Source organism: Colletotrichum abscissum (genome assembly GCF_030869225.1).
Source record: "Colletotrichum abscissum strain IMI 504890 chromosome Unknown Scaffold_20.1, whole genome shotgun sequence".
In the NCBI taxonomy this organism is placed as follows: domain Eukaryota; kingdom Fungi; phylum Ascomycota; class Sordariomycetes; order Glomerellales; family Glomerellaceae; genus Colletotrichum; species Colletotrichum abscissum.
The window spans coordinates 688,851-716,513 of record NW_026850099.1 but is presented as its reverse complement, the minus strand read 5'-3'; the positions used below and the strand labels follow the sequence as shown (position 1 = coordinate 716,513).

Below are 27,663 nucleotides of genomic sequence, written 5' to 3'. Positions count from 1 at the left end.
CTGGAACAAGGCGGCTACAAGTCATGTTGCACGCTGAAGGGAGCCGCTGGTCTGTGTCACCGACCGTCCAGATACGCCTCAGCCTGCACCTTTCTTTCATCGTAGACTGGTGTTAGTTTTATTGCTCAGCATGGAGTCATCACCCGTCCAGTCAAATCAGGAGAGGCTTCGCTGCATTGGTTGCGTGAAACGCGAGTCCCGGCCTTGCCTCTGATCGCCTTCTGTCCACTGGCGAGAATAAGGGGCAGTATGGTGTAATCTAGGTCAGCAACGCCGGTATGGTGGTGCAGTCGATCCGCTAATCCTATGATTCTGTGTCGTTGAGGAAGAGATTGACATGCTCACGCCTCAAAGTAAAGTCTGCAGGGGGCTACTTCTTGTACATCTCCCCCTTCAAGACGGCGTTATCAGGCCTCTAAAGTCTGGAAAAGAAAGCGTCGCTACCGAGGCCATGACCAATCTCTCTGCGCGGCGATATACTCGTGATCCAGCGCGGCGATGTTACTTTTCCCAACAGGAGAGCCCACTCGTCAGATCTTCTAATGATGATGGCTTGGATGACTGTGATGATGGATGTCTCCCACAACTAGTCTCATCATGTCATATTCATGGACTGAGCAATCTAGCTCCTCTTATTGGACTTTTGCCAACGGAATTTCTTAGAAATTCTTTTGCTTTGCCGTGTTTGTGAAGGGGGTCAGCTTCAGATCGCCTAAAGCTGCTACCTATCTTTCAGAGCGTACACCTTATTGAATAAGTCATATCACGGAAGTCTCCTAAAGGGCGTGGTGACGCTGAGAAGTAGAGTACCGCATGTCCGTAATCGACTCCAGTATCGACCGAAAAAAGAGATCTCTGATCGCGGCTACGAAACCATCGTGCTTAATACAAAACTGGACCAAAGCAGGATCGCCCGTTCCGGACTGCTGGGGGAATTCTTCTCCCCGATCCAGGCCTGAATTGACTCTTTAAATGCGTACCATTGGATCATAGACAGCTCCCGTGCTCAGCCCTTGCCAACGGACCAAAATTCACTGCGGAGAGGGAGGAGATTATTGCGATACGTGGCACACTGTGCCACTTATGATGGGCAGAAGCAAGTGACGGCGAGAGGACCCCGTAGCGCCACGAGAGAGAGTCTCTCCAGTATCAAGTCCGGAGAAGTGAGACGCAGAGGTGGACAGCATTCACACGAGCATACTAATGAACCTCTCGACTTGTGATCCGTCAGTGGTCATGGATATATATCTTTCAAAAAATCGCTGTAGTACACCAGGAGGCGCATTTAATTGCGAGTCAATCCAATACGACCCATGCCTAATCTTTCGCCAAATACAGAGATCTGTCTCTTTCGAAGAGACATTGCGATGTTCCGACACTAACATCTTTTGAGCGTCAATGAGGAAGTGTATGGACAACGGCCCAGGACGTAGCTGAAGCGTCAGCAATGAAAGTTATTCATGTGAAGTTAGATAATGTACATATATACCAATAGTATCGCAGCTGGTTATCAGGCACTAATAGTTCTCTTTGGGAGGGGATTTGGAAGAAAAGAACTGCCTGGCTGCCTAGACCCAGCGTTGGCCTTCTCCTATAGTCTTGGCTCTGACGCAAGTTAAAAGGATTCGTGAAGCCTGCCTGCCTAAGGGTATACGAGAGGACAGCAGCAGTATCGAGCTCGTATTCGATGGTTGGATCATAGTTAAGATCCAAGCCCAACAAAGTCCAGCCAAGACTTGATGGACGTAACGACGACGACCTTGCATTACACCAGCCTCCATCACAGGACCCTCGATGACGCTCTCATATTCAAGAAGAAATACAAAAAAAGTGCTGCCAAGCGCGTGCAGACAGTAGAAGGGGGCCGCTGAGTCTGATTCTCCACCTATCGCGTTCCTGTTTGCCGCAGCTGCGCGTTTAGCATAGGTGACTTTTGGCGAACCTGCAAGGAGGGAAAGGCATGGCCGAAAGAGTTTCGATGGACGATATCACTCTCGCCTCTGGTCGTCACATGTGCTTAACCAGGTCCGGAAAGGACACTTTTATACCAGCGGAGAGTCATATTGATGATTTCATTCAATGCAGAGCACTTACCAGAAGGATGAAGACGCTACTGATTGGCTATATTGAGATCGATACTGTGACAGAGCGCAAGTAGAGAGACGTCTGTGTGGCCTTTCCAGGGGGTTTACTCAATGGCCACAACTTCCAGCTGGGAGCTTCTCAAGATCCTCCAGCTTAACGTTGGTAACAAGAACATTGGTTCAAACAGACTCTGTCAAAGTATATGGGACATCTACCATTCCAGACCACGGGAAGGATCATTTACCAAGAGTACAATTCTAGCTCTCCCATTCACAAAAAGAAAAGCCCAATTCTGCCAGGACCTTCTGACCAAACAGTCTAAACACACACTCTCCCTCTACCTTGTCCAGTCCAGAGGCAATGGGACTTTCACAAAGGAGAAAGGATGCCCGCCGTATACCTATCTTGATCAAGCGAAGAAGTGTAGGAAAGCAAAGTTGAATAGGGTTCTCGATACACATCTTGCGAAGCGTATGGTCTTCCTTCGCCATGACCATCCTAGGGCAACATGGGTAACAGCTTTGATGCCGTCGATGAGCGGTCCCGTACCGTCCGCCTACTTGAACAGAGAAAGATCGCAACCCAGTATCTCCAGCATGGCCTCGGAGAGACGCATACTCATCCTGGGACATTATCACTCCCAGTGCCCCGAGTACATCATCAACAATCTCACTCAGCACCTGATCAACATCACGAAGCATCGGCTAAACACAAACATGACGGAAAATAAAAGTATTTTGAAATTCCACCCCCATCTACTCCGTAAGCAAACCATCTGGGTATTGTCTCGTCACAAACGGATTGTGACGCAAAGCATCCTAACTATCCCGAATTTCCATCTCGCAAAACAAGAAAACGAGGGGGGAAAAAAGAAAGAAGAAAAGGACAAATTCTTTTTTTGGTCGGAAGCCTGGGGATGACCCTCTCTGTCGGCATCTCCCTCTCTCCGTAGCAATCCCAGATCCCAAATCCCTGTCCAAACCTCCCGTCATTAACACGTCTCTCTGTACTTTGTTCATTTTAGGTCTGCCATCGCGTCCTGCCCTTTCCTGAGGGGAACATTCCGTCGGTGAATGTGTCATCCACCGCACTGCCATTTCTGGTCATCCGCCACCATAAATCACCGCCAGAGATCATTCGACTTCTTCTCATTATTCGCCGTGCTGGGCCTCGGCCACAGATCCTCGTCACTTCCCCTGCTGCCACCGGTGCTCTGGCTCGGGATGGCCATGAACATACCCGCGCCGTTGCCCACCATGACACTCTTCCTCGCCGCCGCCGTGTTCCAGCCTGATCCCGCGATATCGGCTCCAAGACCGTAGGAACTAATTGGCCGGTCGCCGTGAATGCTCATGCTTCCTCGATGGCGAGATCCGCCACCTAGTGCTGCCGTAGGCTGAAGCATCACTGACGACCAGTCCAGAGCATCGTCCGCCTTGCAGTAGATTGTGAGAGGGTGTGAGAGTGGGCCGGTACCGGCAAAAGGATTCGTTGAGCTGAAGCGCTGCGAGGCGCGCACTTGAGAAGCCCCAGCGAAAGGTCGAGGGATCGCCATGCCGGCGCTGCTGGGCGGCGCGAGACCGCCGCGACCACCGCTGCCGGGGCCCAGACCGGACATTGGCCGGTTGGCTCCGGGCGTGTGCGAAGATTTTGGACGAGCGTTGGCGCCGTAGGAGGAAAACGCCGCGGCGGGACGGGGCAGACCCTCGAGCTCGTCTTGGAAGAACTCGTCCAGCACGTAGACTGACCGCAAGTTGGGCATGCCGTTGCCTCTGAGCGATGCGGCCAAATAAGTGTAGTAACTAGCTGTGACACTGGAGTAAGGGCCCGCAGACTTGGAAGCCGTGATTTCGAAACGTAGCGACTCGAGAGAGACCGACGCGAGCCTACGCGTCCGGGGTCCACTTTTGAAAGCGTCGCTTACTGAGGCCTCGATGGCCAGGGTCTGCAGGTTTGTGCCCGCAGACAAGATGTCAGCGAGTGTCGCCGGGTGAACGCCCGTCTTGAGGAGGGACAAGACGAGCAGGTGGTTGCGGGTATCAGCCCGGCTCAGGTAGTCCACCAAACCTTGGGCGGTGACGGCTGGAGTATTGCTTAGGACCAGCTCCTCGAGGGGCGGGAACGGAGGCAATTCTTCACTGCGGGCAAAGATATCGTCCGAGAAGGCTTGCGACTCCATGACCTTTAGCGCGCGGAGCTTCCGCAGGTTGGCCAGAGCATGCCGCAGCACGATGGGATCCATGTTGATCTTGATCAGCTCCAGGACCTCGAGATTCTGCCAGATACCGCCGTGCGCTAGCTTGGACAAGCTGTTCTCAGCGCCTGCGCGGTACGTCATCTTGCGGAGGTCTCGGCATCTAGCCTCAACCTCGAGCCTCAACGTGGCGTAGCCATGCTCATCGGCGAAGAGGCCCTCGGGTAGGTCCACGTAGACGATGTTGGGGAGAACGTGGATAATGCGGGCAAGGTCGGCTGTGGCGGCTTCGCGGAGCATATAGGGGACCTTGAAGTATCGGACTCTTGAGCCAAAGCGTGTAGGATCCTCGCGCAAGGTTCTGCAGAGCAGCTTCAGACGGGCGGTGGGGGTATCTTCGGGATCGGCGTTGCGCTTGAAGAAGGTCTTGCGCTTGCGCTGCTCTGACAGATAGATCTCGCGGGGGCAATAGTGGACGGCGTCGATTCGGATGCTGTGGTACCTAGAACGAAAGATGGTCAGCACGGCTTTTGCTACAAGGGGAAACGAAAGAAGAGAACATACAGCAGGGCATTGGCCGCTTGGTTCCATTTCCAGCAGACGCGCGCGCAGTGGGCGAGGTCTCTTAGGTCGCATAGCATGCATGCGTCAAAGATGGCGCTCGTCTCGCACGTCTCGTAGGTCTCATCTTGGGTGTGGGGGCACACGAATGAGAATATTCGCGGGAGGATTTCCTTTGGCAGGCTCTGGAAAAGGGCGGCGGATGCTCGCGTGGGGATGTGAGCGCCGGGCGGGGAGGCGACGTTGCGGAAGTTCTGCTGGACCTGGGAAGAGTACTTTGACAGCTGGGAGTCTGTGAATTCGTGGGACTTTGACTGCTGGTGACCCTTTTGCTGCTTCTTCTTGTCCTTATCCCTGCGAAAGAACCCCATCTTCTGTAGAGGCCGAACGGCGAGCTGCATGCCAGAAGAACAGAGTCGGGGAGAGGGGGAGGAAGGGAAAAAGGACTTGTCCAAGGTGGTATCAGGGGAATAATATATTAAGGTCGACGGGTCCCGGCGTCGCACTGGCCGATGGGAAGCGGCGTCTGGGTGTGGGTAGGGGGCGGGAGCGTGAGGCTTCTGCAGGTCCAACGCTACGGCGAGCCAAAGTTTGAACGGTGCGAGTGGAGGATTGATTTAGTTAGAATGGCACACGATGGGCGTAGGTAGTAGGTGTTTGTCTGTTGGAGGTGGCCGGCCGCCCTTTGTCAATGTCGCGCTGTCTTGTTCGCTCTCTCGCGCCCAACGACGTATCCGCAAGGTACGAGGGGTCCGGCTATGATTATCTTAATAGAAGTACCTTACGCAGTAGGCAGGAGCATTCGGTAAGGTGGGAGAAGGGCAGCCCTTTCTGCTTTTGGAGAAGTTGCTAACGGTTATGTCTAGGATGGCCTGCCGAGTCAAATCCTCCCAAAGGTCATCCAATGCATTGCGTCCCTTCTCTCGTTAAACTTCAGATGAAATTTCCGCAAACGTGACAGGTTGACAACGGCTGAACTTTTCATTATTTTTATCCTCTGCCCTCCCCCCACTTGAACACCGAGTATATGATAAGTGAGAAAGAAACACAGCGAGCAACACATCCAACGACCGTCTAACAAAGACACATCCTCGTTGCGCAACAAAGAGTTGCGCCCGCGGGAACCGGCGTCCAGGGGATGTCTTTAGTGGCTCCTTGATGCGTGCTAACGACTAAGAGTGCCCTCCTCGTGCGGCGTGCCTTCAGCGTCTTTTCTCCCCACCCACAGGCGCCCTACATGCGCTAGGGACCCCTGAGTCGACAAACCGCTGGTGTGGGGGAGGAGGACCGCGCCGTCTCTGATTGGCTACTGCTGCCGTCAGCTCAGGGGGTCCGCAATCCCCCCCCCTGATCTCTCTACTGCGTAGCCAACACCGAGCACGCATCGATTCACTGATCATCATCGTAACCCTTGGTGCCCAGCCGATCCTCACGTCTCGAAACGAAACAATTTGGCACCACCGGCACCTATGAAATATCGTACGGATCATACTCGATGCATTGCGCCTCCCGCCAGCCGCGGCTGCCACCCAGTTTTCATCTTTTCATGTCCAATCGATCCTGATGCACCAAACCAAGAAAATGCCTGATAGACAACACACAATGTCCGAGAACCAATCTAATGCTCAAAATATGCTACTCTGCTCGTACATATCCATACTCGACCCCAATGCCAGCCCGTCATCCTCTCAGTCTTATCCTTGTTGCCATGCTCCCACCCTTTCCTCCTCATTTCCATTACATCCGTCCATATCCCTATATAAAATCGTGAATCGCGACTCGTCGTCCACCAAACACACATACTGCAAAGTCCGTGCAGGAACAACCAGTAGGCATTCGACAGCATTTTGTACATTTCCCATCCACTTTCGTTGCTCGTCTGTTAGGCGTGCTTCGTGACTTCTTGGCAATGCGTTTCATGCTTTAGTTGCCATTACCGTTGAGCTGAACTCCATCGAGAGGGCTAGCCGGTCCCGACGGGCGCTTGGCGCGCAGCGTAAGCGGGAACGGGTATTCATCGGGGTCTTCCTCCTCACTGCGAATTCGGGTTAGCTATGTCGAGTCACATCATCAGCAATCGTCAACTTACGGCAACTTCCAGGCGACATAGTCCTCCGTGTTCAAGCCCTCCCTGCCTTCTTGCAGACTGGCGAAATCGCCAGGCGTCATCATGCCCGTGCGGTCGCGAGGAGATCCAGGGACCGAGAAGGGTCGCGAAATCTTCTGCTCGACGCCGGGGATGAAGTCTTCCTCCTCCTCTCCGTTGAACGAGCCTGGGTAGGCCCGTCTCAGTGCCAGCTGGCGAGCCTTGACGTACTCCATGCCCATTCTCTTCCAGTCCAGCAAATCGCTCAGGCGCTCCGTACGGTTACGCTGGTTGATGCGTTGACGACGGCTCTTTTGGCAAAAGTCAAACATGTGGTTGGTGAGCTGGTTGACCGAGTCGTCAACGCCCTTGGTCCGGCGGTCCACAATGTAGATACCGTAGTCGCTCGAGTTCTCGATCAACTCCTCCATGTAGCACCCAAAGCCGGACAGGTTGGTCGTGATGCTAGGAACACCCATGACTGTGCATTCGGCCGGGGTGTATCCCCAAGGCTCGTAATACGAAGCAAAGATACCCATGTGCGTGCCGCGCACGAACTCGTCGTAGTCCAGGGGCAGGACAGGGTTGGCCGAGTTCAAGAATTCGGGATGGAAGACAATCTTGACACGGTCGGTGGGGTGGTTGAAGAGCTGGACACGTCTGATCTGGTTCAGCACGGGATCCTCGCTGTCGTTGAGCATGTTGTGGGTAACAATGGGGGGCAGGCCGTGGCGCTTCATCGCGAACAGCCGCCTACGGATGAGAACACGATCTTGCGCGCTGATGAGCTCCTTGTCATCGGGCATAGGGTCACCGTCGTGCCACTTGAGGGAGCGCTCAAAGATGCGACGACCAATGCCCTTTTCAATGACATCGACAGTGTCGCGCAGCGACTTGATGACGGCCTGTCCCTTGAGTGCCTCGACGGTGAGCGAAGTGGTCTGCGCTGGCATGATAACAAAGGCAACGACAGTAATCTTGCTGCCGGCGCTCTTGAGGCGGTGGTTCAGGCGGGCCAGGGACTCGATGAACATATCGACACCTTTGTTTCTGAATTCGTAACGGCCAGCGGTGAAGAAGTACAACGTGTTCTCGGGGTCGAAGTCGTAGTGGCCGTAGAAGTGGCCGCGGACGAAGTCGTGAATCTTTTCCTTGGCTTGTTGATGCAGGTTCTGGAACTCGTGCATGGCGGAGAACTTGGTAACATTGAGACCGTTGGGCAGCACACCGTCGGGTTTCCTCTTGAGCAAGTGCTCGCTCTCGTAGGCGGTGATGTGTGAAACAGTGGTGAAGACATCGCAGGAGTGGGCGGCAGCGCGCTCGATGCAGTATCTGTGGTAGATGCCACGCTTTCCGGCCTCGGCGTCAACATCAAACCATTGGAGGTTGTTGTAAAAGTCAACGGATCCAGCACAGAGGTATCTTCCCAAGAGGGTTGCGTGGGTAGTGAAGATTGTCGTCACGTCGATGCGGCGTCTCTTGGTGAGCGGCAGAGCGACACCGGCGAGCCACTCGTGGAAATGCGCAATGACGGCTCTTTTCTTCTCATGGCACACAAACTGCAGAAAGCATGGTGGTCAGCTTTGTCCCTTGGGGGGAAAGTGCATTGTCCTTACCTCTCCCAAGAACCAGGCGACGACGTATCCAAAAACAACAGCCTCGTTTGTCTCGTCATCGCTGGGCGGCGAAGGGATGCTGGCCACGTTCCACAGGTCGGCCTTCCATTCATCCATGAAGTGGTAAGCTGTCTTTGTGTCGAAGAGCAGGACTCGTGGAGCGCCATCGATAAGCCAGCGGCCGTAGAGGATGCCAATTCCACGATCTCTCATGGACTGAATCGTAGCAGCAAGCTCGGGATTCGTGGGCTCCAACTCTTCCACCTCGACTGCGGCCTGTTGTTTGGTAAGCAGACTGTAGACGATGCAGCTCGCGGTTCCAGACTTACCGAGTTGTGGTTCAAGGGCCCGATGAGAGTGTAGCGATCGCCATACTCGGCCGTGGTCACGGGAGCTTTGGACTTGAGGACTGAGTAGATACCACCGACTACACAGGATGGGTCAGCCCACTGCGGAGACTACGGTCCAAGGGGGGGTTGAATCATGGGGACTGTACCTCGATGGGCAACTTCGGTTGCGATTTCGAATAGCAGATGGTTCTTCACATCGCGGGCAGGGCGGTCGTTGTTGTCCCGCTGACCTTGGGGGAAGTCGGACATGGTGACTGAAGGGCAATCTGGAAGTGCTGAACCGGGGGAAGAGTCAGTTAGTGGGAGAGACAAACAGCTTCGAAATGAGGGTTGGGCGCGGGAACGAAGGTAGAAAAGGAGCCTGGGAAGTTTGCATCGTGGCCCCAAACTCAATGGGAGCTTGGATGACGCAAATATGTAGAAAGCACTCACCCGTAACCAAGGCGACGCGGTGGAAATGTGAAAACGTCGGAACTTGGAGAAGCTCCCGAGATGGCTTGGGTCGGAAGACAAGGCTTTGATTTCCAGACAATGGGAGGTGTGGGAGGTCTTGGGAAAGTTGGACAGGAACGGCGACGGCAGATAAAGAAAAGTTCAAGAGCTCTTTTGGCGTGGAGGAGGAGAGAAGTTGTCTGCGGGGAAGAAAGGTTTTAGCTACGAAGGTCCTTGGGCCTTGGGAAAAGAAGCGAGCGAGAGCGCGTGGGCAAGGCCTGGTCTGATGTGTGGTGGTGTGGTTGCGTGGTTGGACAATGCAGCAGCAGGTCCCCCATCCAGTGGCCAGCCCAGCTTTTTCCTGTTCGCGCTAACGACAGCTGAGGCGATACCTTGATAATGTGTTGACAGCCCGCCAACCCCAATGTATCAATCTTTTTTTTCGCGGAAGCTACCTGAAGGTATCTTGGCTGATCTTGACTATGCCTAATGGATACGAACTGGCGTCGACATGTAGAGACTTTTCTGGCCAGAAGCAAGACAGTAGCAGAAGTGGAAAAGCCAAGGGACAGAGGGCAGCACGGCAAGGTACTTCCCTCCACGCCTGGCTTCCACCATGGGGATGGGAATGGTTTGTCAACTGGAAACTGGAGAGTGCGGGTGAGGCGAGGTGCGATGGGCGCGCTCAGCGTGGAGGAAGCACTGATAGAGTGGGACAACAATAGCGGATATCACAGGGCCCCTGGACCTGTCCGAAGCTACCACTAGCGGGAATCCACTCTGCAGTTTTGGGCGGGTTTGGTCGCGGAATACCAGGCCGGTACAAGTCCAGACCGCGACCTCGCTCAACAAATTCTTTTCCCATATTGCGCCGGGTGTGCAACTGAGTGTATTTTTTCGTCTTCTCCAACTGTCATGTCCCCCCCTCTGAACGCTGTTATTCTCTCACTCCAAGTCTTCCTACGGACTCGCCGTCGCTGACTTTCGCCTTGCCTTCCCGAATGCAACTCTTCCTGCATCCTAATGATTCCGATATTCAACGTGCATTATCCCGCTTCCGTTATAGGATAAGCGCCCAACTCCTTGATTGCCCAGAGAAATCGCAGCGGAGGGGCCCTGTTGCATCCACCTTTGCCTCTTGTATCGGAATTGCCATCATGATCCAACATTGAAAAGAGCGCAGCTTGTGCTGGGCAGAAAGTGTCTGCAGATGTACCTCTGGCGTACTTGCATGGGGTTGGCTACGCGTGGAATGGCGGCCTGGGAACGCCAGGCTTCACGCAATTTTGATGGAAGTGGGGACCTCTCGTGAGCTTTCTCCGGCCCAGCTTAGTCAGAATGACGACAAACTTTGCGGGGTTGCCCATCCCCAGACTCTCCCCCATCTGCAACTTTTGGCAGCTCTTGTCCCAGTGACGAAAGATAAAGCGAAAAAAGGAACGCCCATCCCGGGGCCGGCCAATCAGTCCATCAACCTAAAGCTTGCAGACACACGCAAAGATCCTGCTTCGGTTTTGATGCCGACGATGGGAAATCGTTAGCCCAGATTTGCCAAATCTAGCAGAGTACTTGCGCAGTAGAGAAGAAAAAACCCCAAGTGGTGTCTCAATTCCTGGCGAAAAAAAGGTTTGACCTTGGATTATTTTGCCACATTTCTACTCTCATTTCTCCCATTGGCCTTCGAGACATCAACATTCAAGACACCGCGGGTAAATGACGGGCGACGCAGCCCAAAACTCCCATCTGGGCCACATCCATCTGGAAATGTATCCGGACGCACCCGCGATGGCGATCCGTTACATCACTTGAAATGTTTGATTCTACCACCTGCCAGACTCCGGTGGTTGACTAGGCGCCGGGCTTTCGCATTCCTGACTACTGGTCAGCTCGACAGGTCATACAAAACGTGATAGCTGGGTGCAATAGACTGTCGAGAGTTTGGAGTCGTCTTGACAAAGACAGGGACCTCAGAATATCTCACGGATGGTGGATCTCTCTCCACCTTCATGACTAGAGATCTTGATCATCCAAGTACGCTGTGGCAGAGGCTCTGCTCACCTCCCCCAGAATCAGATCCAGTCTCCCGCTTTAGGACGTTCGGTCCGAATTCCCACACACTCCTCGTTGCTTTCCAGCTAGACGCAGTTCGCAGAACGCATCGTCAGATCCTAGTGCACGATCCCAGCTACCACTTTTTCAACGGTCGTTCAGAGATCTATCCCACCCACTTAGACTCCACCAAGTATGCATTGCTGCTACGAGGCTAAGATATCTTAAGATCAAAGACGCGGACCACGACGCCTGCATCTCCGACAACTTGATAATTTTCCTGCAAAAGTTTGAGAATGCAGAACAGACAATTAGAAACGTAATAACTTTTGTCATACTCGAATTGATAGAGCCAAAAATCTTTGATTACTCTTGCGACCCCCAATGTTGTTGGTATACTCTGTCTCACCCGCTCGGGACTTGGAAATCGTCCTGTATCTAGGGATGAAGCTGGCAAGTGTTGGTACGACAACGGACCGAAGCTTCAACAACCTTCGTCCCAAACTTGGGTCGAACCATGCTCGCCTTACCGTCTGAGCTGATATTATGGTCGAGACTGTAGCTCAAGAGGGCAGTGTAACTACCAAAGGCATAGTGCAGGATTCCCGACATTCCTCTCTGTTGTTGACAACACTGCCAACAAGTCCAACTGCCACAGTCACATAGTCTCTCTGATGGCCCTAGCTCTCGGGGATCTGACCCGGGGCCACATTCCGTGGGCCCCGTTGAGCCGCAGGTGGGAAATGAGAGACGGTTTGGAATTCCGAGGTGAGCCTTGACGCCTAACTAGCATTCGAGCTCCTTTTCCAAGCTGTTCTAGGCCAGATGGCACTCGACAACCCTTGGCAGGTTCTAAAAATGAGGCATAGAAAGAGACGGCTATACGTGGTTCGTTCCTTGGACAAATAATCTCATTATGAGATAGGTGGTAGCTTGATTTAATTACCCATACGAATCTTCTTTTGCTTTGCCCATTTCGAACTCGCCCAAGAATCAATAGGGATACATGCATTCTTGGTGGTATCTCCTGCCTACATAGGATGCTAGGAGATGTATTGGCAATGGGAGAACAGCTACGATTGAATTCTTCGACACTGATCAACTATTTTGGGCGGAACGTTGTGACCAAAGAAGAACGAAAGGGATGCCATCGTCAACTAGGAGCTGTAAGGTCAGGCTGCACATAACGAGGTCGGTAGCAGAGGCAGGTATGCACTAAGCGAGTGACACCCACCCGCCCGCCTAATCCGAACGCAGCCATCACGTGACTGCAAGCGCGCTGTCAAGGTTTTCCCGCTCGGCCCACGACAGACATTCCGTCAACCACATGCAACTTGAATCATCACGACTAACCAACCCTAGCCAACCCGCAACGACGCACGAAGGTGCATGTTGGATCACAAAGGACTGCGCGCCATGTCCTGAAATCGCCGCGACGGACTTTTTGACAATGGGAGGACTCTGCATCTACGGGTGCCTGGGATTACGGGCTGACGGAATGGCGATATCTGACGCTTGGTGCAGTCAATAGTTGGCCACAGCTCTTGATCGTGGAGGATAAAGCAGGATCTGCCATCATTCAGTCGCGGCTATGGCTATGCCACTGCTGCCATTTTGCCATTTGTGGGACCCTTGCTCCCTTACAGCGACGACGGAGAGGGAGCAACCCTCGCCATACCCCAAGATGCGCCCGATGCGCCCATCTGACGATATCGATGCTCACTGATCGTTACTACGCCATACCGTGGCCATCATGGCTAATCTCGAGTTCAAGGACAATCATAGGGGCTGATCAAGGAATGAACCCAACGGCGGAACTCATCTTTGCCTAGAGCAGGCCAATAAGTGCGGCATGGGGTTTTCGGTCGTTTGGACGGATGGTTTCGCGAGGCACTGATGCCAAAGACATGCCCAGCCAAAGGGCTCATCATTGAAGCACCCACCGTTACCATGTCGAGAGGCAAGTCCAAGGCTTTTTGCCGAAGTTGCCAAACCAACTCCTCATATGCGACATGTGCGGGTCACGACTGTCCATGCCCCAACGCTGTCGAAGCCTTGATGCTCTTGCCCTCTATCGACATTAAGATCGTGGCAATGTGCTGCCACCGCAGATGCTGCACGCCAGTAGAGGTCGGCATCCAACCCAGCGTCTGGCCCAGTTGCCCGCACGCTTCTGAATGTTGTGCTTCAAGACAGGTTTTGCGGGCCTGAGAGTGAGGAGGAGGAACTGGCGGGTGTCGGCGCGTAAATCGTACATAGTGACATTGTTGCCTCGACCTCATGCCTTCTTGCACGGTAACAGGCAGAAGGAGGACAGATAGTTTGCTAGAGGTTTGTGGGATAACACCTCAAACAAAGCCTGGCTCGCGACTGGCAAGGATCAGGCTGGTGCTCAGGCTGGTGCTCAGGCTGGCTGGGTTCCGATTGAATCAGACGAGCCAAAACTACTTTGGGGAAAGAGGTAGAAGGAACGCGGCTGTGGTTCTGCAAGTGCACCACTGTGGGGGACGTTGATCAGATCCACGGACTTTCTGAGCCAGCGATTTTTGGTGGTGGTTATGGCATGCTGCGTATGCCATTTGACAGCACCCGCCGATACGCCGACCGCCGACACCGCAAAAACCCGCGGCCATCGAGCGGGATTGCTTGGTGCTTATGGAGGCTCTACACTATGAGCACAGCCTTGCATCTTCCACACTGCGTCGTTGCTCGTTCTTTTTTCTTTTCATCGTCGACGGACTGGTGGTTTGGCGGCACCACATTACTCTACCCCGACAACTGCATATCACGCTTACAAGACGGCGATATCACGTTATCGGGGAAACTTCGGCAGGCAACGTGCTCATACCTAAAAACTCAAATCGTATCGGCTGGAGCGATGGAGTCCTACCACCGCAACCGCCCTCGACATGTCGCCATGAGAGACGACCGCAGATCAGGCGATGAGCGCAGAGACCGAGGCAGAGCTGGTCGAGAAGTGACACGCTCCCGCAGATCTCCTTCGCCTCCACCACGTCGACCTCGAGACTCAGACAGATTGCCAGACAGCAAACCGCGCGACCCCCCTCCCGACAAGTCGCAGCCTTCTGGCCGAAGCCACCATAGAACACGCGAACGTAGCAGAGAGCGACCTCGTCTAGCATCGCCGTCGCCTTCCCGTCGCGACAAGTACAGGGAAGACTCTCGTGATCGATCTCGTGGCAGGGGTACTGGGGAGTCGCGGCGCGAATCCCGAGCCAAGCACCCGCGAGATCGCAGTCGAGGAGCACAGCGAGGTGACGGCGCCGCGTCTCCATCTTCGAAGCGATTAAGGAGTCGAAGTCTTGACAGGAGTGCCACGGAGAGAAAGAAGCCCAGACGAGATAACAGCCCGCGTCGTGATCACCGTGAAGCAGCCCCCGGAGACACTGGTCGAAGTGCACGAGGCTCGCCACGCCCCTCTCGACGGTCACCCAGTCCCGACCGCCGCGAATACCGGTCAAAGCCCAAGGAAAGAAGTCGGCGAAGGCATCGAAGCAGGACTCGCTCGCCTGAAAGAGAGAAACGAAGAGATCACCGTGATCGCTCTACGTCACGCCGCCGTGAGCAGTCTCCTGGTCGAAGGAGAGACCGATCTCCGCTGCCGCATCGTCAAAGGTCACCAGCGAGACCTCCCTCCACATCCACAAGAAGTGACCGTCGCCCGGCATCACCACGACGCAGCTCCAGAGATAGGCAGCGTAGAAGGCCGTCCCAGTCCCGTGCCTCCACTCGATCCCTTAGTAGGGGGTCTGGTAGACGAGGGCAACAAGGCGACGAATCCCGAGTTACTTCCAAGTCTCAACCGTCCTCTGGTGCCAACAGCGTGGAGGTCAGCATGAGTGGCAGAGGCAATCATCGGGGGGGCTTTGTCTCTCAGGGGCCGCCTGCGTTCGCCCACGGCCAACAGTACAGCGACCCACGACAGTTTTCTCAATCCCCGCAACCAACCCCCAATTCATACAACGGATCCCCAAACCAGTCACCATACGGTGCTGGCAGGGGAAACTGGGGTTCTCAATTTTCTCCAACGCAGTATGTCGTACAACATTCCATCAAATTGCTGTCACACTCTTGCTCACTATCTTCTAGTCAATATCCCCCTCAGTATCCGCAGTCCAACTATGGTCCTCCCACCGGACCGTCGGGTGCTTATACACCAAATCCCTCCTACTCGCCACCGCCATCCGCCCCGACAGGACCTATGCACACGAACTATTCTCATCCCAATTATCGAGGCAACTTCCGTGGGGGACTTCGGACCCCACTCGGACCTGGTCGAGGCGGCTACAGAGGCAACAGCTTCAAGAGTGCTAGCACTGCACAATGGACATCCAACACCTCGGGGACCGGCTCTCGGGCCGATGACATCAAGTCCCATCACTCTGCAACGCCTGCTCAGAGTAGCAAGTCCGATGTTGGCGACAATGCAGAGGACGGCGAGAACCCGTTCCGCCCATCCAAGGACATGCAGGTCGAAGATACCACACCGTCTGACAAGGCTCCCGAGAGCAATGCTCAGCGACCCGAAAAGGCTCCCCCTTCTGGGCCGGCTGCCCAGTCGGCCTCATCTTCGTCGTCGAAGTTCAGCTTTGCGTTTAAGGCATCTGCAAAGCCCACTCCGACGGCCCCCAAGCCTGAGATTTCTCAAAAGTTCAACGCTCCTGCAAAGCGGGATACCTCACAGCAGGATGACTCCAAGGATCGGGATCGCGAACGAGATCGTGAACGGGAGCGTGACCGAGACCGAGACCGAGGAAGAGACAGAGATCGCGAACGTGATCGTGACCGCGACCATGGTCGTGATCGAGAACGCGATAGGGCCCGCGAGAAGGATAAGCAGATTGACAAGGACATTCTTCGGAGTGCCCCGACCGAACCGGCGTCGGCGAGGGCCCGCCAGGATCCCAGGCAACCACCTCCGGGGCCCCGACAGGCCACCGCTCCGAGAACACGCAAGATCAAGAAGACGATGAAGCGCCTGAAACCAGGACCGAAGCTTCCGGACGATCTCATCAAGTCAGAGTCTGTCTATTTCCGCAAACCCGGTAACGAGTCCGTCGTAGGCTCAGGCACGTACGGCAAGGTTTTCAAGGCTTTGCACGTCTACACGAAAGGACTTGTTGCGCTCAAGCGTATCCGCATGGAGGGTGAGAGAGACGGATTCCCCGTTACGGCGGTCCGCGAGATCAAGCTTCTCCAGTCACTGCGGCATACAAACATTGTCCAGCTCCAGGAGGTCATGGTGGAACGGAACGATTGTTTCATGGTTTTCGAATACCTGTCACACGACCTGACAGGCATCTTGAATCATCCATCCTTCACGCTTGACGCGGCCCAGAAGAAGCACATGACGATGCAACTTTTTGATGGACTCGATTATTTGCACAAGAGAGGCGTTCTTCACCGAGACATCAAAGCTGCCAACATCCTCGTTAGTAGTGACGGCGTTTTGAAGCTGGCAGATTTCGGTCTGGCTCGCTTCTACGCCAAAAGACACCAGTTGGACTACACTAACCGAGTCATCACCATTTGGTATCGCTCGCCAGAATTGCTTCTTGGTGAGACGCAGTACGGCCCCGCTTGCGATGTCTGGAGTGCCGCCTGCGTCATGGTCGAGATCTTTACCCGCCATGCCATCTTCCCAGGTGATGGAAGCGAGATCAACCAGTTGGATAAAATCTACGCCGTGATGGGAACCCCGAACAAGGCAGAGTGGCCAGGCCTGATCGATATGCCGTGGTTCGAACTGCTGCGCCCCGGATACCGGCGGGCGAACACCTTTCCCCAGAAGTACCAGGACAGGCTGCCCGCATCCGCATACCGACTCTTGGCCGCCATGTTTGCATACGACCCCGCAAAGAGACCGTCGGCCGCCGAGGTACTTGCAGATGAGTACTTTACCACCGAGGACCCGCCTCCGCAGCAGGCCGTGGAGTGAGTTTTCCCCTTTCGAGTCGCTTCTTGCAATGTAGTGCTAACTGATTTTTCTAGGCTTGCTGACTTGGACGGCGACTGGCACGAGTTTGAGTCAAAGGCGCTCCGACGAGAGAACGAGCGGAAAGAAAAGGAAGCGCGTCGGGCGGCGGCATCGGCCAAGGACACCGGCACCAACAGCAACAGCAGCAACAACAACAAGCCCCGGGACCGTAAGAGGGAACCCGAGGCTCACGACGACCGTGGCGACGCTAAGAGGGTCCACGTGGAGACGAAGCCGGCGGTTGCTGTCGAGCGTCCCAGGGCCTAGAAGACCCGGTGGCGTTGATGAGCTTGATACGGCCAACCAACACCAATTCACCTCTTGTTTATCTTACTCTTCTGCATTATTTTGCGTTGGCATGGCGTTGGGGGGGCATTTTCATTTGGAAGGATTTCCACGCGTGGGGTTGGACGAAAGGTTGGAAGGGTTGGAGGGGGATGAGGCCTTGCCTGCAAGCTTGGCTTATCATCATCATCATCGCGAGACGGCTTGGAGTGAGTTGTCTCCAAAAGCAGCTGTTCCGAGAATTGTGGTCAACCTTTTATTCGAAGTAGTGTAAGAAGGAAGAATATACCAGGGGACGATGATGATGACGGAACTTTGCCACTGCGACTACTTTGATGGCCATTGTGATGTTTCCGATCTGTAGCCGTGCTCTCTCTCGCCTACCTTGATGCAAGTAAGGCAACGAAAGTGGTAAATGTTTGAGATAACTGACAACATCACGTCCTGGTTCACACAAGAGCCGAAAGCAGTACTTTAAACGGGTTGAACGCCTATACATCTCGATTCTCAATCTGAAAAATAGTTTAAACACAGCCACCGTTCCCTCTTTGACCTAGCCCGTTCCTAAAATATCATGCCCTCTCATTCTTGTGTGTGTGTGTATCGTAAAAGTCGTCAAATCATTCTTCGTGTTGTTGTGTGAAGTTGTACTGCTTACAGTTTTGATGAGCCGCAACCCCTATTCTGTCGGGGTCATCGTCTCCGGTCTGTGATTTTTGTGTATAGCCTTCCGCTTTATATGTGGGTATCAGAATCAGGTCTCTTTTTGGTCATTTCTCGCCGTCCTTTTTCTTTTCTTTTTTGATACCGAGGCGATCAAGCCCAGTGGCGCCTTGTCATGTCACTTCTTTTGTTCGAAAGTGCTCAGCAGCACGCCTGTCAGCATCGGACCGGGCTTCGCTGCCCACAATGTGCAATGCCATCCGATGCACCGAGGTCTCATGACTGACCTTCGACGCCCTTCCCCTTGACCTTGAACTCCGCCGTTTTGAGCAATTCGCGTAAGCTACCCTCAGCATGGCTTCGCGACACGCCGCCTTGAGCAGACGCTGAGCCAAGTCCTACGACAGGCGGCAATCTCCACGGCACCCATCCAGTCAGTCCGGCCAGAAGACCCGTCGGTGTCTTCGTCTGATCAGACTGGGCTGATGTCTCGTGGTGCTGGGGCCCAGATGTATCGGCTCGATGACTTTCGTCCGATCCTTTGTGGACATGGCGATGCGCCACGCTCTCGTCGACATCCGTCCGAACTTCAAGATGCCTTGTCGACGTCTTTGGCAAAGCCGGCTCGCTGACTAAAGCTGTTGCTGAGCTTCGGGGCGAGGCAGGCTTGTTGGTGGCCACGGACTGTCGCGTGCTCTCCAACATGGCCGTGGCGAATGATGAGGATTTCCTCCTGACTAGTGGCGGCGGCTGGTCTTTCTGATTCTTGCTTGACTGTCCCTCGCCCTCGCTGACCGAAGACGTGGGCGTCGTGCTGCCTGAAGACTTGCGTGCGGCCCTGCCTCGCACCTCGGCGGTGATCTCTGCGGCCGACTTCTTCTTCGACTTGTCCTCCTCGGAAGACCGACTGGAAGACATAATCGTCTCCAAGGTTCCCATGGCTATACTTCTCCTCCTGCCAGTACTCCGTCGCTTCTTATGTCTGCGCTCTTCATCCGATACAACGGCTTCAAGTGTTGGACCAGCACTCTGGCGCTGGCGCCTGGAAGACGATGCGCGGCTTGTGAAAGATGCGCCGGATCCGTGAGGTGCAACATGAACCTCGTACTGGTTACTCAAAGAGTATCGCGATCGGGCACATATCTCGGCAATTCGATCGAGGTCGGCGTTGATGTTATTCTCTCCCTCCTCCGCCTCAATGTTGGCCATCATGCTCTTGAAGCTATAAGCCTCCACAGGCGGGAGCTTGGCTAGGGCATCCTGGCCCTCCAGGCGCTTCTTGGCCATTCCTCTAGCCATACTCAAACCTCCATTCTGAGCAGACTTGGTCCCGCCGAATGTGGTGCGAAGAGCTATGATGCGCCGTACAGAAGCTGCGGAGCCGCTCACCACGGACGAGGCGGTTCGTGGGCCGAGACCACCTCCGCTTACACCGTTACTGCGACTGGTACTGGTGGGCCGGCTGTGAGACCCAGAGTATGTCCTTACAATGACGGGCTGAGAGTATGTACTGCTTTGGGCACCGGTAGACTTGGCGTAGCGATGGCGGGAAGGGTAATTGCTGTTTAGCTCGCGCAGGGCAGAAGTACGATGTGCGGCGGTGCTATCGTCGAGGGGAATCGGCTTTCCCTCAGCCGTCGAAGGAACAAGAGATGTCGAGGACGTGTTGGGCTGGAAGAGCGGGGGAAATGCAAATGATATAGAGTCTCGCGAGGTTCTCTTGGACGCGAGAGAGGAGGGGAATTGAGTAGCCGCGGGGACACCTCCGGGACGAGCACCTGGGGGATGATGGCGGGATTGAGATGAACCGGAGTGGTCTTGAGGAGGGGTCTTCCCTGAACCCATCTTCACTGGAGGTCGCGGATTGCGCGACGGGCTAAATATATGTACAACGAGATGGCAGCATGAGCTGCCAGGGTAGTAATTTTGAAGGGTAAGTCGGCGTTGCTATGTCGTGCGGCAGGATGGGGTTTGGGGTGGGAAAAAAAGTCAGATCAGCGGATGCGGAGGCATGGTTAGCTGGTATCGGACGTCGCGTGTGGGAGAGAGAGATATGTCGAGTGCTGTTCCTGACCGGGATGTGGTTCGCGGGCGAGGAGAGAATATGCAGGTAGGTTGTTTTAGCAGATGTGCGAATCGTTCGTTTTGGAACTGTGTCCTTCCAAATGGGCAATGAGCGGTCTCGGGAGGTGGAGATGGGTTAAGTTGAGACAGGCAGATACGGGCGATTGAGGTGTGTGAGTGTCTACTGTAGTATATTCGAGTAGCGTGACTGCGGCGTGGTGGAGCGAGTTCTGTGAGGAAGCAATCCGGATCGCCTCGAGATGCGCAGACAAGGTTGCAAACTGGATTCCCCGCAGCGATTGCAGATTTCTCTCGAGAAGAGGAGCAGAAAGGTGGAGGAGGAATGAGACAAAAGCGATGGAAAGGGAAATCAGAAAGGGGGGGAAGCAAGAAAAAGAGTATTCTGGCAAATGTTTAGGGTGAAGTTGCATCCGGTTGTAGCGTTGGGTTTTTGGGGCGGGGGAAGAGGCAGGAGGCAGGAGGCAGGAGAGAGAGAGGCTACTTGCAGTTTAGACCGTGACAATAGGCGCAAAAGAGGTATCCGGAGACACAATATGACAGACAGCCCAGCCAAAAAAGACAGCCCGGCTTTTGGTAGGCCGCTAGAGAAAAGCACTTGAGAGGCTAGAGCAACGCGGCACCAGCGAACGAAGCAGGTGCGTGCTGCACGAGTGTCGTGGCTGCCGTTCAAAGGGTGGTCCGACACTGCCCCCCCTGTCGCTGCCATTGAGCTCCCGTCAGTGCCGTCCAATGACGGCGAGCTTTACCGTGCCAAACGGCAATACTGTGAGACGGTGGCACGGTCCTCTTCCCCGCCGGTCGCTCTTCCGTTCTCAATTCCCAGTGTCCCACCCTCCGGCACCTCAGCACAGCGAGACGGCGACTGGCCCAGAAATGCCAACTCTACGCCCGGGCCATAGTCAAAAATGACCAGTCACCACCACTACTGCCAGCGCCAGCTTTCCCCTCATTGGCACTCATGGTCCAATCCTGGCGGCGTATCGATCGTTGAATCAGAATGCAGTTGTCAAAGACGGGAGTTTTGAGCAATTCCTTGACGTTGAGTGGATACAGAGAAGCGAATCTAAAAGAATATTCTGGACTTCCTTACGTGTGGCCATACCATTGTCAACACCACTTTCACGCCAAATGAAGTCGTTTTTGCAGACGGATACTCACATTGCAAATTGGAAGTCCCGTCACAATGATGCGCAGGTCGTGGACCCTATAGCGGCCCTCGAGTCTCGACCAGGCTTAATCAATAAGTTCCGCCCACATGGCACTGTCTGCCCAGCCCTGTCGATTCGGCAGCATTGATTCGAGCTTGGAAGCCAAGCGAGACGCATGCAACTACAGCTGCTCGTTCAACCGTATCCCTCAACATCCTCGAGCTGCGACTTTCCATAGCCCGAGAATCATATTCACAATCACCGGTGGCAAGACCAGGTAGGATGCGCTGGCAATCGAGATCCGGCACCATCATCTGCACGCGCGCCAGGCACGCGCACGCCGTTGGTCAAGTTTCTGATGGTATTATTCTTGTTTATCTTCATACAGTCCGCGTGCTGCCAAAGGACCATTGCCTCCTCGTTGTCGCCAGGTGAACGCCCTTCCCAAAGATGATGCTGATGTCGCTCGTCAGGACACCGGCCATACATAGTCGTACCTACTGCCGCGCATGTGCCGCACTACCATTCCGCTGCAGCTACAGTCACCGATAGCCTCCCTAGGTAACCACACAGTTTTGCGATTTAGTGAGTCGGCTGGGCAATCGTGCCGTAACCGTGGCCGCCGCTCTGCACGTTGTCGCTGTAGACACCCGGCGCGCGGCCAGTAATGATACGGCCCTCCCTCGCCTGCTCCTTGCGGTCGTAGTATACGTATTCGAGGTAAAATGCGTGGATGTGACCGGGGATGTATCCCAGGAGCGTCAGGCAGATGTTGACGAGGAGGTCTATGGAACTGGTCAGCGCTATCTCCACTAGCCACCGCCTTGAACGAGACGTGGACTTTGGACAACTCACCCATGCCACAGCCAGCGACTGCGTAGACACCGACAGGCGGCACTGTAGTATATGTTAGCATCACTCCTAGCTTATCCGTGCAACCAACGTTGCGTCGCCGCGACGTACCCAGAATGGTGATGAGGATGAGAAAGACGGCGGAAATGGCACCCATTTTGTTTGTCTGATGTTTTCCTACTGAAAGTGATAGTCTTCGAGGATGATGCTTGATGCGTCGATGGGACTGGACGAATGTTCTGATTCAGTTGCGTGCGCTTAAGGGTATCAAGAAGTATCAGTGTGCGTGAGGTTGTTGTTGATTTGGCAAACCAAGTCGACGTCAACCTCAGCCGAGGCGAGGAGAACCTTAAATGCCCCAGCCTGGGTCAGACACAACCTGGCGTGCCTGGCAAGGCGGCGGCGCGGCGAACGGCCAAAAGTTGCCGTGCTCTCACCTGCCTTGTCTTGCTTTGCGAGAGGTAACAGGTTGCGCGTACGCCCTGACGCCTCCCCCTCGACCTACGTAACCTGAGCAGCCAATGTCAATGAGCGAAGCCCTTCGTGACGTGGAATGAGTGGCCAGTGCATGACGTAACCGGCACGTGCCGTTTCACTGCCGGCCGCCCAGGCCTTTGAGTTCCTGGACCAATGTATTTTGCTTGAATCTATATTGACAGTCTGGTCCGTATTTGGCAGATTTGTCGGAAACTCGGCGAAGCAATGTGATTCTAGAATCTCAAGACATCAGAGAGAAGGGTATGGTGACAGTCGTGGCCGTAGAGCTGAGAACCATGGCGATCATTGAAAAGCCCCAATGAGACGCAGTGTGCCCTGAACCAGCAAGGCTTCCGGCTTGCTGCCGGCCACAGATGGTGCGTGCCTGAGACATGCATCTCTCCGATTCCCCAACCGGAACCAATCATGCAACAGTATATATACAGTGAACCTCCAGAACACCTCTAGGCATACCTAAAGAAGGTGCCTCCTTACGAAGGATAATGGCCAAGACGGCTTTCAAAGCTGGTGTTGATGCATGTCATCCCACTGGAAGATCAACAAACCGTACAATTCTCTGTAGCCTGTACCCAGAGCTAAGCCATCCTCTAAATGCCTGATAGAGTCCTGCGGCCCGTTGTTTCGTTGAGATCTCAAAGGCTATCATAGCCGTGACAGATAGACGTCGGTCTGTTTCAATGGCGACCTATGTTATGTCGAGCAGGAAAGTTTCGCATTCAGGAGCTCCGGCTGATCTCCAGCCAGGGTCCAAGCTTCTCCCGAAGCATACACGTGCTTCGTCTAGAACATCGAAAATTAGGCGAAAAAGAAGTTTTTGCAAAGAACCATAAAGGAATTGGCTAACAAGCGCTGAGTTGCGGAGATTTTGTACTTGGGTTGTGGTATATAAAGACTAGCCAACCAGTGAATGCAAATATCGTTACGGTCCGAGCAGGGACCAGCATCGCGGTGTTGTTCCGCGACATGCTCTTGAAACGGAGGCCGCGTAGCTGCTCGCTCGCCTCCAGATGACATAACCACGCGAAGCTTGCGAACACCAAATCGCTGCCTTGGCTAGATTAGATGAATTTTACACATTTTGAATTCCCATCGGAGATTCGAAATGCCGTCTGACAAATGAGACTCATCTCGGCTGAGGCGCCTCGAGAATAGCACACATCCGAGTTGAAACTGCTTGGGACGTTGGGCGTGACTCTGATTTAGGCTACCAATTGGCATGGTCGAAAACACAGCCGCAACACAACTTGGATCGACAAGGCAATACGAATGCCGATCAAGCCACCACAGACCTGGTAATATCACCTCCAACTACCGGTAGGTGAAGCAAGGCAGAGTCCGAGGACACCGAGACCGACTCGACTGATTAGTATAGCTCGACTCAAGAGACCTCACGCTGCTGTTCATGAGGGCGTACTGTGTAGAGTAACAGAACCGGTGCCGAAGAGCTGCGGTGATAGCCGGGAGGGTCTGATTTCCTTCGACAGGCAAGGGCTGGCGCTAGCTCCAAGGGCCCATCCGTGGCAGATGGGGGCCGATGGTAATGGTGCGAACTAAGACACTTCTTCCAACCTTCTCGAAGCTTGAGCCCTGCGAAGTGTGTTGAATAAGGGGGGTCTGAGCCGTTGAACCCGCGGATTGGTCCAAAACTATGCCCCGTCCGCCAACCTTTACAGACTTGTGAAAGTGATTCAAGAAGCAAACTCATCAGCCGCCCACGGTAGGCAATGTAAAGTGTTGTTTACGTCGCCTTCGACCGCGGAGACGTGTGTCGATGCTCTCCTCTCCATCGGTACCGAGCCGTGCTGTCGATGCTACCTGCAAAGGCGTAGGGGAACGGCTACCCGAAGTAGCGACAGGGTAGGCCCAGTTAGGCCCAGTCAATACATCATTGTGGGCTGATACCATGGGCGCCAGGTGACGCTTCGTGTGTGCCGGCAAGTGAGGTATGGCCGTGTGGAGCCATTTAACGTTCGCTTTGCTGCTCCAACGGGGGCTAACTGCAAAGCTGTTGGATCCTTCAGAAGGAATTTTGTGTGTGCCGGCTGGTAACATGCTAACTCCATGGACATTGATGCCTTCTTGAAAGTCCCAGAACCGTTGACCAAGCTCGCGAAAACCTAGCTGAATCTCTCCACGTGGTGGACAGGGAGATGTCGCTCAGTGGGTAATCTTGGTGCGTGCTACCACAACTGTCTGTACTCAGAGACAGTTTACGCCTCCGGGTCCTCTGACACGCACTCAAACGGGCAAGCTCCCTAGACTTGTCTTGAACAGACAGTTTGCGGCTCGCTGTTTGACCTGGGGCAGTGGTACTTGGCTGCGGAACGAGGTACCTCTTCAACGCTCATGTTGACTGACTGGTCCTTTCCAAAGCTCTATGCTCAACGACCAGTGGGCGACTTGTCATGGTAGGCTGCTTAGGGAGTGGAAGTCGACAATGTGTACGGAGTAGTGTATGGGCGTAGCTTCAGGCAGGGTAACAAGGGTGGGGAGGCATCCTGAGACTGAAGTCGACAGGTATTTAGGGCACAGTAGCAAAGTGACCCGTTATCGAAGAGCATATTGTGCACTTGGGTGAGCTAACACACCTCTGTTCTCGTTCCCCGTAGTCATTATTGTGCCGCTTTATAGACTATACTTGTGCAGTTATGGATTGCTCATGACAATGATCCTCTGAAGGTTGGTCGATCCATCAGCATGTGTTGATATGCTCAGAACCCAAAACAGGAATTCCTTCGTCGCGGAGTTAAGTGTGTGACAAAGCCGCATAGGCGCAACCCCGGAGAACAATAGAGGTCGATACACGACTGGGACGCAGTGTGCCGCTTGTAGTTGCAGTATCAACTACCTTGGTCCCCGACGAGGGCGATGCCGCGAGGGACGTGAGTGACGGGTTCGTGCTGGACGGAGAAGACGCAAAGGGGAGAAGAAGGGGCCCTGCTGATAGGGAAGATCCAAGCATCCGGCGACGGCGGCAAGGAGCCGGTATGCAAGAGAGCGTGGCTATGTCCAAGGGTTCCCTCCCGAGGGAACGTGGAAAAGGCGCCGTGGTCGAAGAGTGGACTTTTGAGCCCTGCCGTGCATAAAATGTGGTGGTTTCTGCAGCCTAGCAGCAGGTTATAGTCACCGCCGGCGGCCCTCCAGCGTCTACAATTTCTTGTCGAGCGCCAATGGACAGTTGACCATTGGATGATTCATGGACTCTGTTCAAAGGGGGTGAGAGTCGCAGCAGTGGTGGGAAGAGAGGCTATGGAAAGGTAAGCAAGCTGAAGCTGTCTCCGACGTCTTGTAGACCCGTATTCCCGGGAATTGAAGTCAACAGCCTGTGGCCTGCGTGTGTGTTTTGTCCGACAAATGTGAGGCGAGCGGTATGACGGGTGGGTTTTTGGATGCACATTCCGTTCTTTAGCACGGATGGAATTTCATTCGCGACCCCATTTTCCCACGTTGGGTCAAGCGATGGGACGCTGATGTGGCCCTTCCCTTGCCGTGCTGCTGCTCTCTGAGGTACCTGAGGTACTCCGTAGAATCTGCTTGGGTTCCCTCCGCCGTGGTTCATTGCGCGCACATGGCAGCCCAGGCAGGAAGGCCAGATGCAACGAGCACGGCCGCAGTCTCCGGCACAGGACTGACGCCGCTCCCAAGTGCGACAGGGGAAAGGCACCTAAACCAAAGGCTCCAGCAGATGTGCTTCGGCACCTCGGATCTGTTGGCGCTTGGGTTCCTACTTAGTGGACATTCCATTGAGTTAGGGGACTTGAGAAGTTGGGGCGGGTTATGCAGTTGACGAAGCTCGTGGGGTCCTAGACCGAGACTATTAGCTCGCAGAAAGCAAAGGCAAGGCAGGCTTATGAGACGAGACATCGCGGGGAACACGATCTACCTTAGCACGGATTGTCATGTGCAGCCGTCTGCTCGGAGGAACCTCATCTCTCTTTTTCCTGTGAAAGTCACGATCGCGGGAGCCGTCCCTGCAGGGTACAGACGCAGTTTTGAGAAAGAACATGGCTTTGGTCGCCGATGAGGAGCAGCACTAGGGCTGCCGGCCTTATGCAGTAGCCCTTATGGTTCTCTTCGTTCTCCAAGCTTGAGTGTCGTTTGCTCAACTCGAGCCGAGACAATAAAGTCGAGGTTGATACTCGAGAAGACACCTACACATGAACGATGGTGATGGAGGAGAAAACTGAGCGAGGGATTTCAGGGTGCCTGCCAAAGAGAATTCGTCGCCAGCTTGCATTGGTTCCGTAAGCAACCCCGATGGCTGCGTATTGTATGATTCGAGACTTTTCCAACGTTCATCTTCATGGCCACCTCATGATGGAAAGTGCCAAACACCTCGCATTGCTGTCACAATCTAAGCTCAAGGCAAGAAAGGCAAGGTACCTTACCTCCACGTCGCCTTACCGTGTTACCAGGGGTGCCTCCACCAGTCGTATCAAAATTGCAAGCCCGGCAACTTGTGTATGTCATGTACCTGACGGAACCCAGCCTCCCCCCTCGTTGCCGTACGGTACTGCCCTGGGTGTTGGGTGCTGTTGCTGCAGCTGCACATGGACCAATTGCGCCCACCAAACACGCCCTCGATCGTTGGACAGCATCTTGTTTTGTTCCTGCCGGTCGTCGTCTCTTGTTACTCGTTGGTGTTGCCATGTACTTGTGTAGAAAGGCAACGCAAGACAGGTAAGAAAGACCAATTGTGGGAAGTACTGCCTGGGCTGAAGGCAAGGTCAGCGGTACCTGCCTCACTATCTGCTGTATAGG

At 54.3% G+C, this 27,663-nt stretch overlaps 8 protein-coding genes across 8 annotated transcripts; 1 reads left to right on the top strand and 7 right to left on the bottom strand.

The window, feature by feature from the left end:
- Positions 1–1,568: 1,568 nt before the first annotated feature.
- CABS01_08834 (uncharacterized protein) lies at positions 1,569–1,781 on the bottom strand (the record flags this gene model as incomplete). Its single annotated transcript, XM_060542192.1, has 1 exon — positions 1,569–1,781. The coding sequence occupies one exon, from the start codon at positions 1,779–1,781 to the stop codon at positions 1,569–1,571; it is 213 nt and encodes a 70-aa protein (XP_060401082.1).
- A 1,424-nt stretch (positions 1,782–3,205) lies between these two features.
- Positions 3,206–5,241, bottom strand: CABS01_08833 (F-box domain-containing protein; the record flags this gene model as incomplete). The annotated part of the gene is made up of 2 exons (XM_060542191.1): positions 3,206–4,781; positions 4,844–5,241. The coding sequence occupies 2 exons, from the start codon at positions 5,239–5,241 to the stop codon at positions 3,206–3,208; spliced, it is 1,974 nt and encodes a 657-aa protein (XP_060401081.1).
- A 1,522-nt stretch (positions 5,242–6,763) lies between these two features.
- Positions 6,764–9,141, bottom strand: CABS01_08832 (glycogen synthase; the record flags this gene model as incomplete). Its single annotated transcript, XM_060542190.1, has 5 exons — positions 6,764–6,875; positions 6,930–8,485; positions 8,543–8,818; positions 8,872–8,969; positions 9,039–9,141. The coding sequence occupies 5 exons, from the start codon at positions 9,139–9,141 to the stop codon at positions 6,764–6,766; spliced, it is 2,145 nt and encodes a 714-aa protein (XP_060401080.1).
- A 5,039-nt stretch (positions 9,142–14,180) lies between these two features.
- CABS01_08831 (uncharacterized protein) lies at positions 14,181–15,062 on the bottom strand (the record flags this gene model as incomplete). Its single annotated transcript, XM_060542189.1, has 2 exons — positions 14,181–14,903; positions 14,949–15,062. 2 exons carry the CDS (start codon positions 15,060–15,062, stop codon positions 14,181–14,183), a joined length of 837 nt encoding a protein of 278 aa, XP_060401079.1.
- A 167-nt stretch (positions 15,063–15,229) lies between these two features.
- Positions 15,230–17,638, top strand: CABS01_08830 (uncharacterized protein; the record flags this gene model as incomplete). The annotated part of the gene is made up of 3 exons (XM_060542188.1): positions 15,230–15,426; positions 15,484–17,328; positions 17,386–17,638. 3 exons carry the CDS (start codon positions 15,230–15,232, stop codon positions 17,636–17,638), a joined length of 2,295 nt encoding a protein of 764 aa, XP_060401078.1.
- Positions 17,639–18,595: 957 nt separating this feature from the next.
- CABS01_08829 (uncharacterized protein) lies at positions 18,596–20,164 on the bottom strand (the record flags this gene model as incomplete). Its single annotated transcript, XM_060542187.1, has 1 exon — positions 18,596–20,164. The coding sequence occupies one exon, from the start codon at positions 20,162–20,164 to the stop codon at positions 18,596–18,598; it is 1,569 nt and encodes a 522-aa protein (XP_060401077.1).
- A 1,970-nt stretch (positions 20,165–22,134) lies between these two features.
- Positions 22,135–22,561, bottom strand: CABS01_08828 (uncharacterized protein; the record flags this gene model as incomplete). The annotated part of the gene is made up of 3 exons (XM_060542186.1): positions 22,135–22,337; positions 22,408–22,449; positions 22,516–22,561. 3 exons carry the CDS (start codon positions 22,559–22,561, stop codon positions 22,135–22,137), a joined length of 291 nt encoding a protein of 96 aa, XP_060401076.1.
- Positions 22,562–24,280: 1,719 nt separating this feature from the next.
- On the bottom strand, positions 24,281–25,250 carry CABS01_08827 (uncharacterized protein; the record flags this gene model as incomplete). Its single annotated transcript, XM_060542185.1, has 3 exons — positions 24,281–24,489; positions 24,645–24,955; positions 25,201–25,250. The coding sequence occupies 3 exons, from the start codon at positions 25,248–25,250 to the stop codon at positions 24,281–24,283; spliced, it is 570 nt and encodes a 189-aa protein (XP_060401075.1).
- Positions 25,251–27,663: the final 2,413 nt, after the last annotated feature.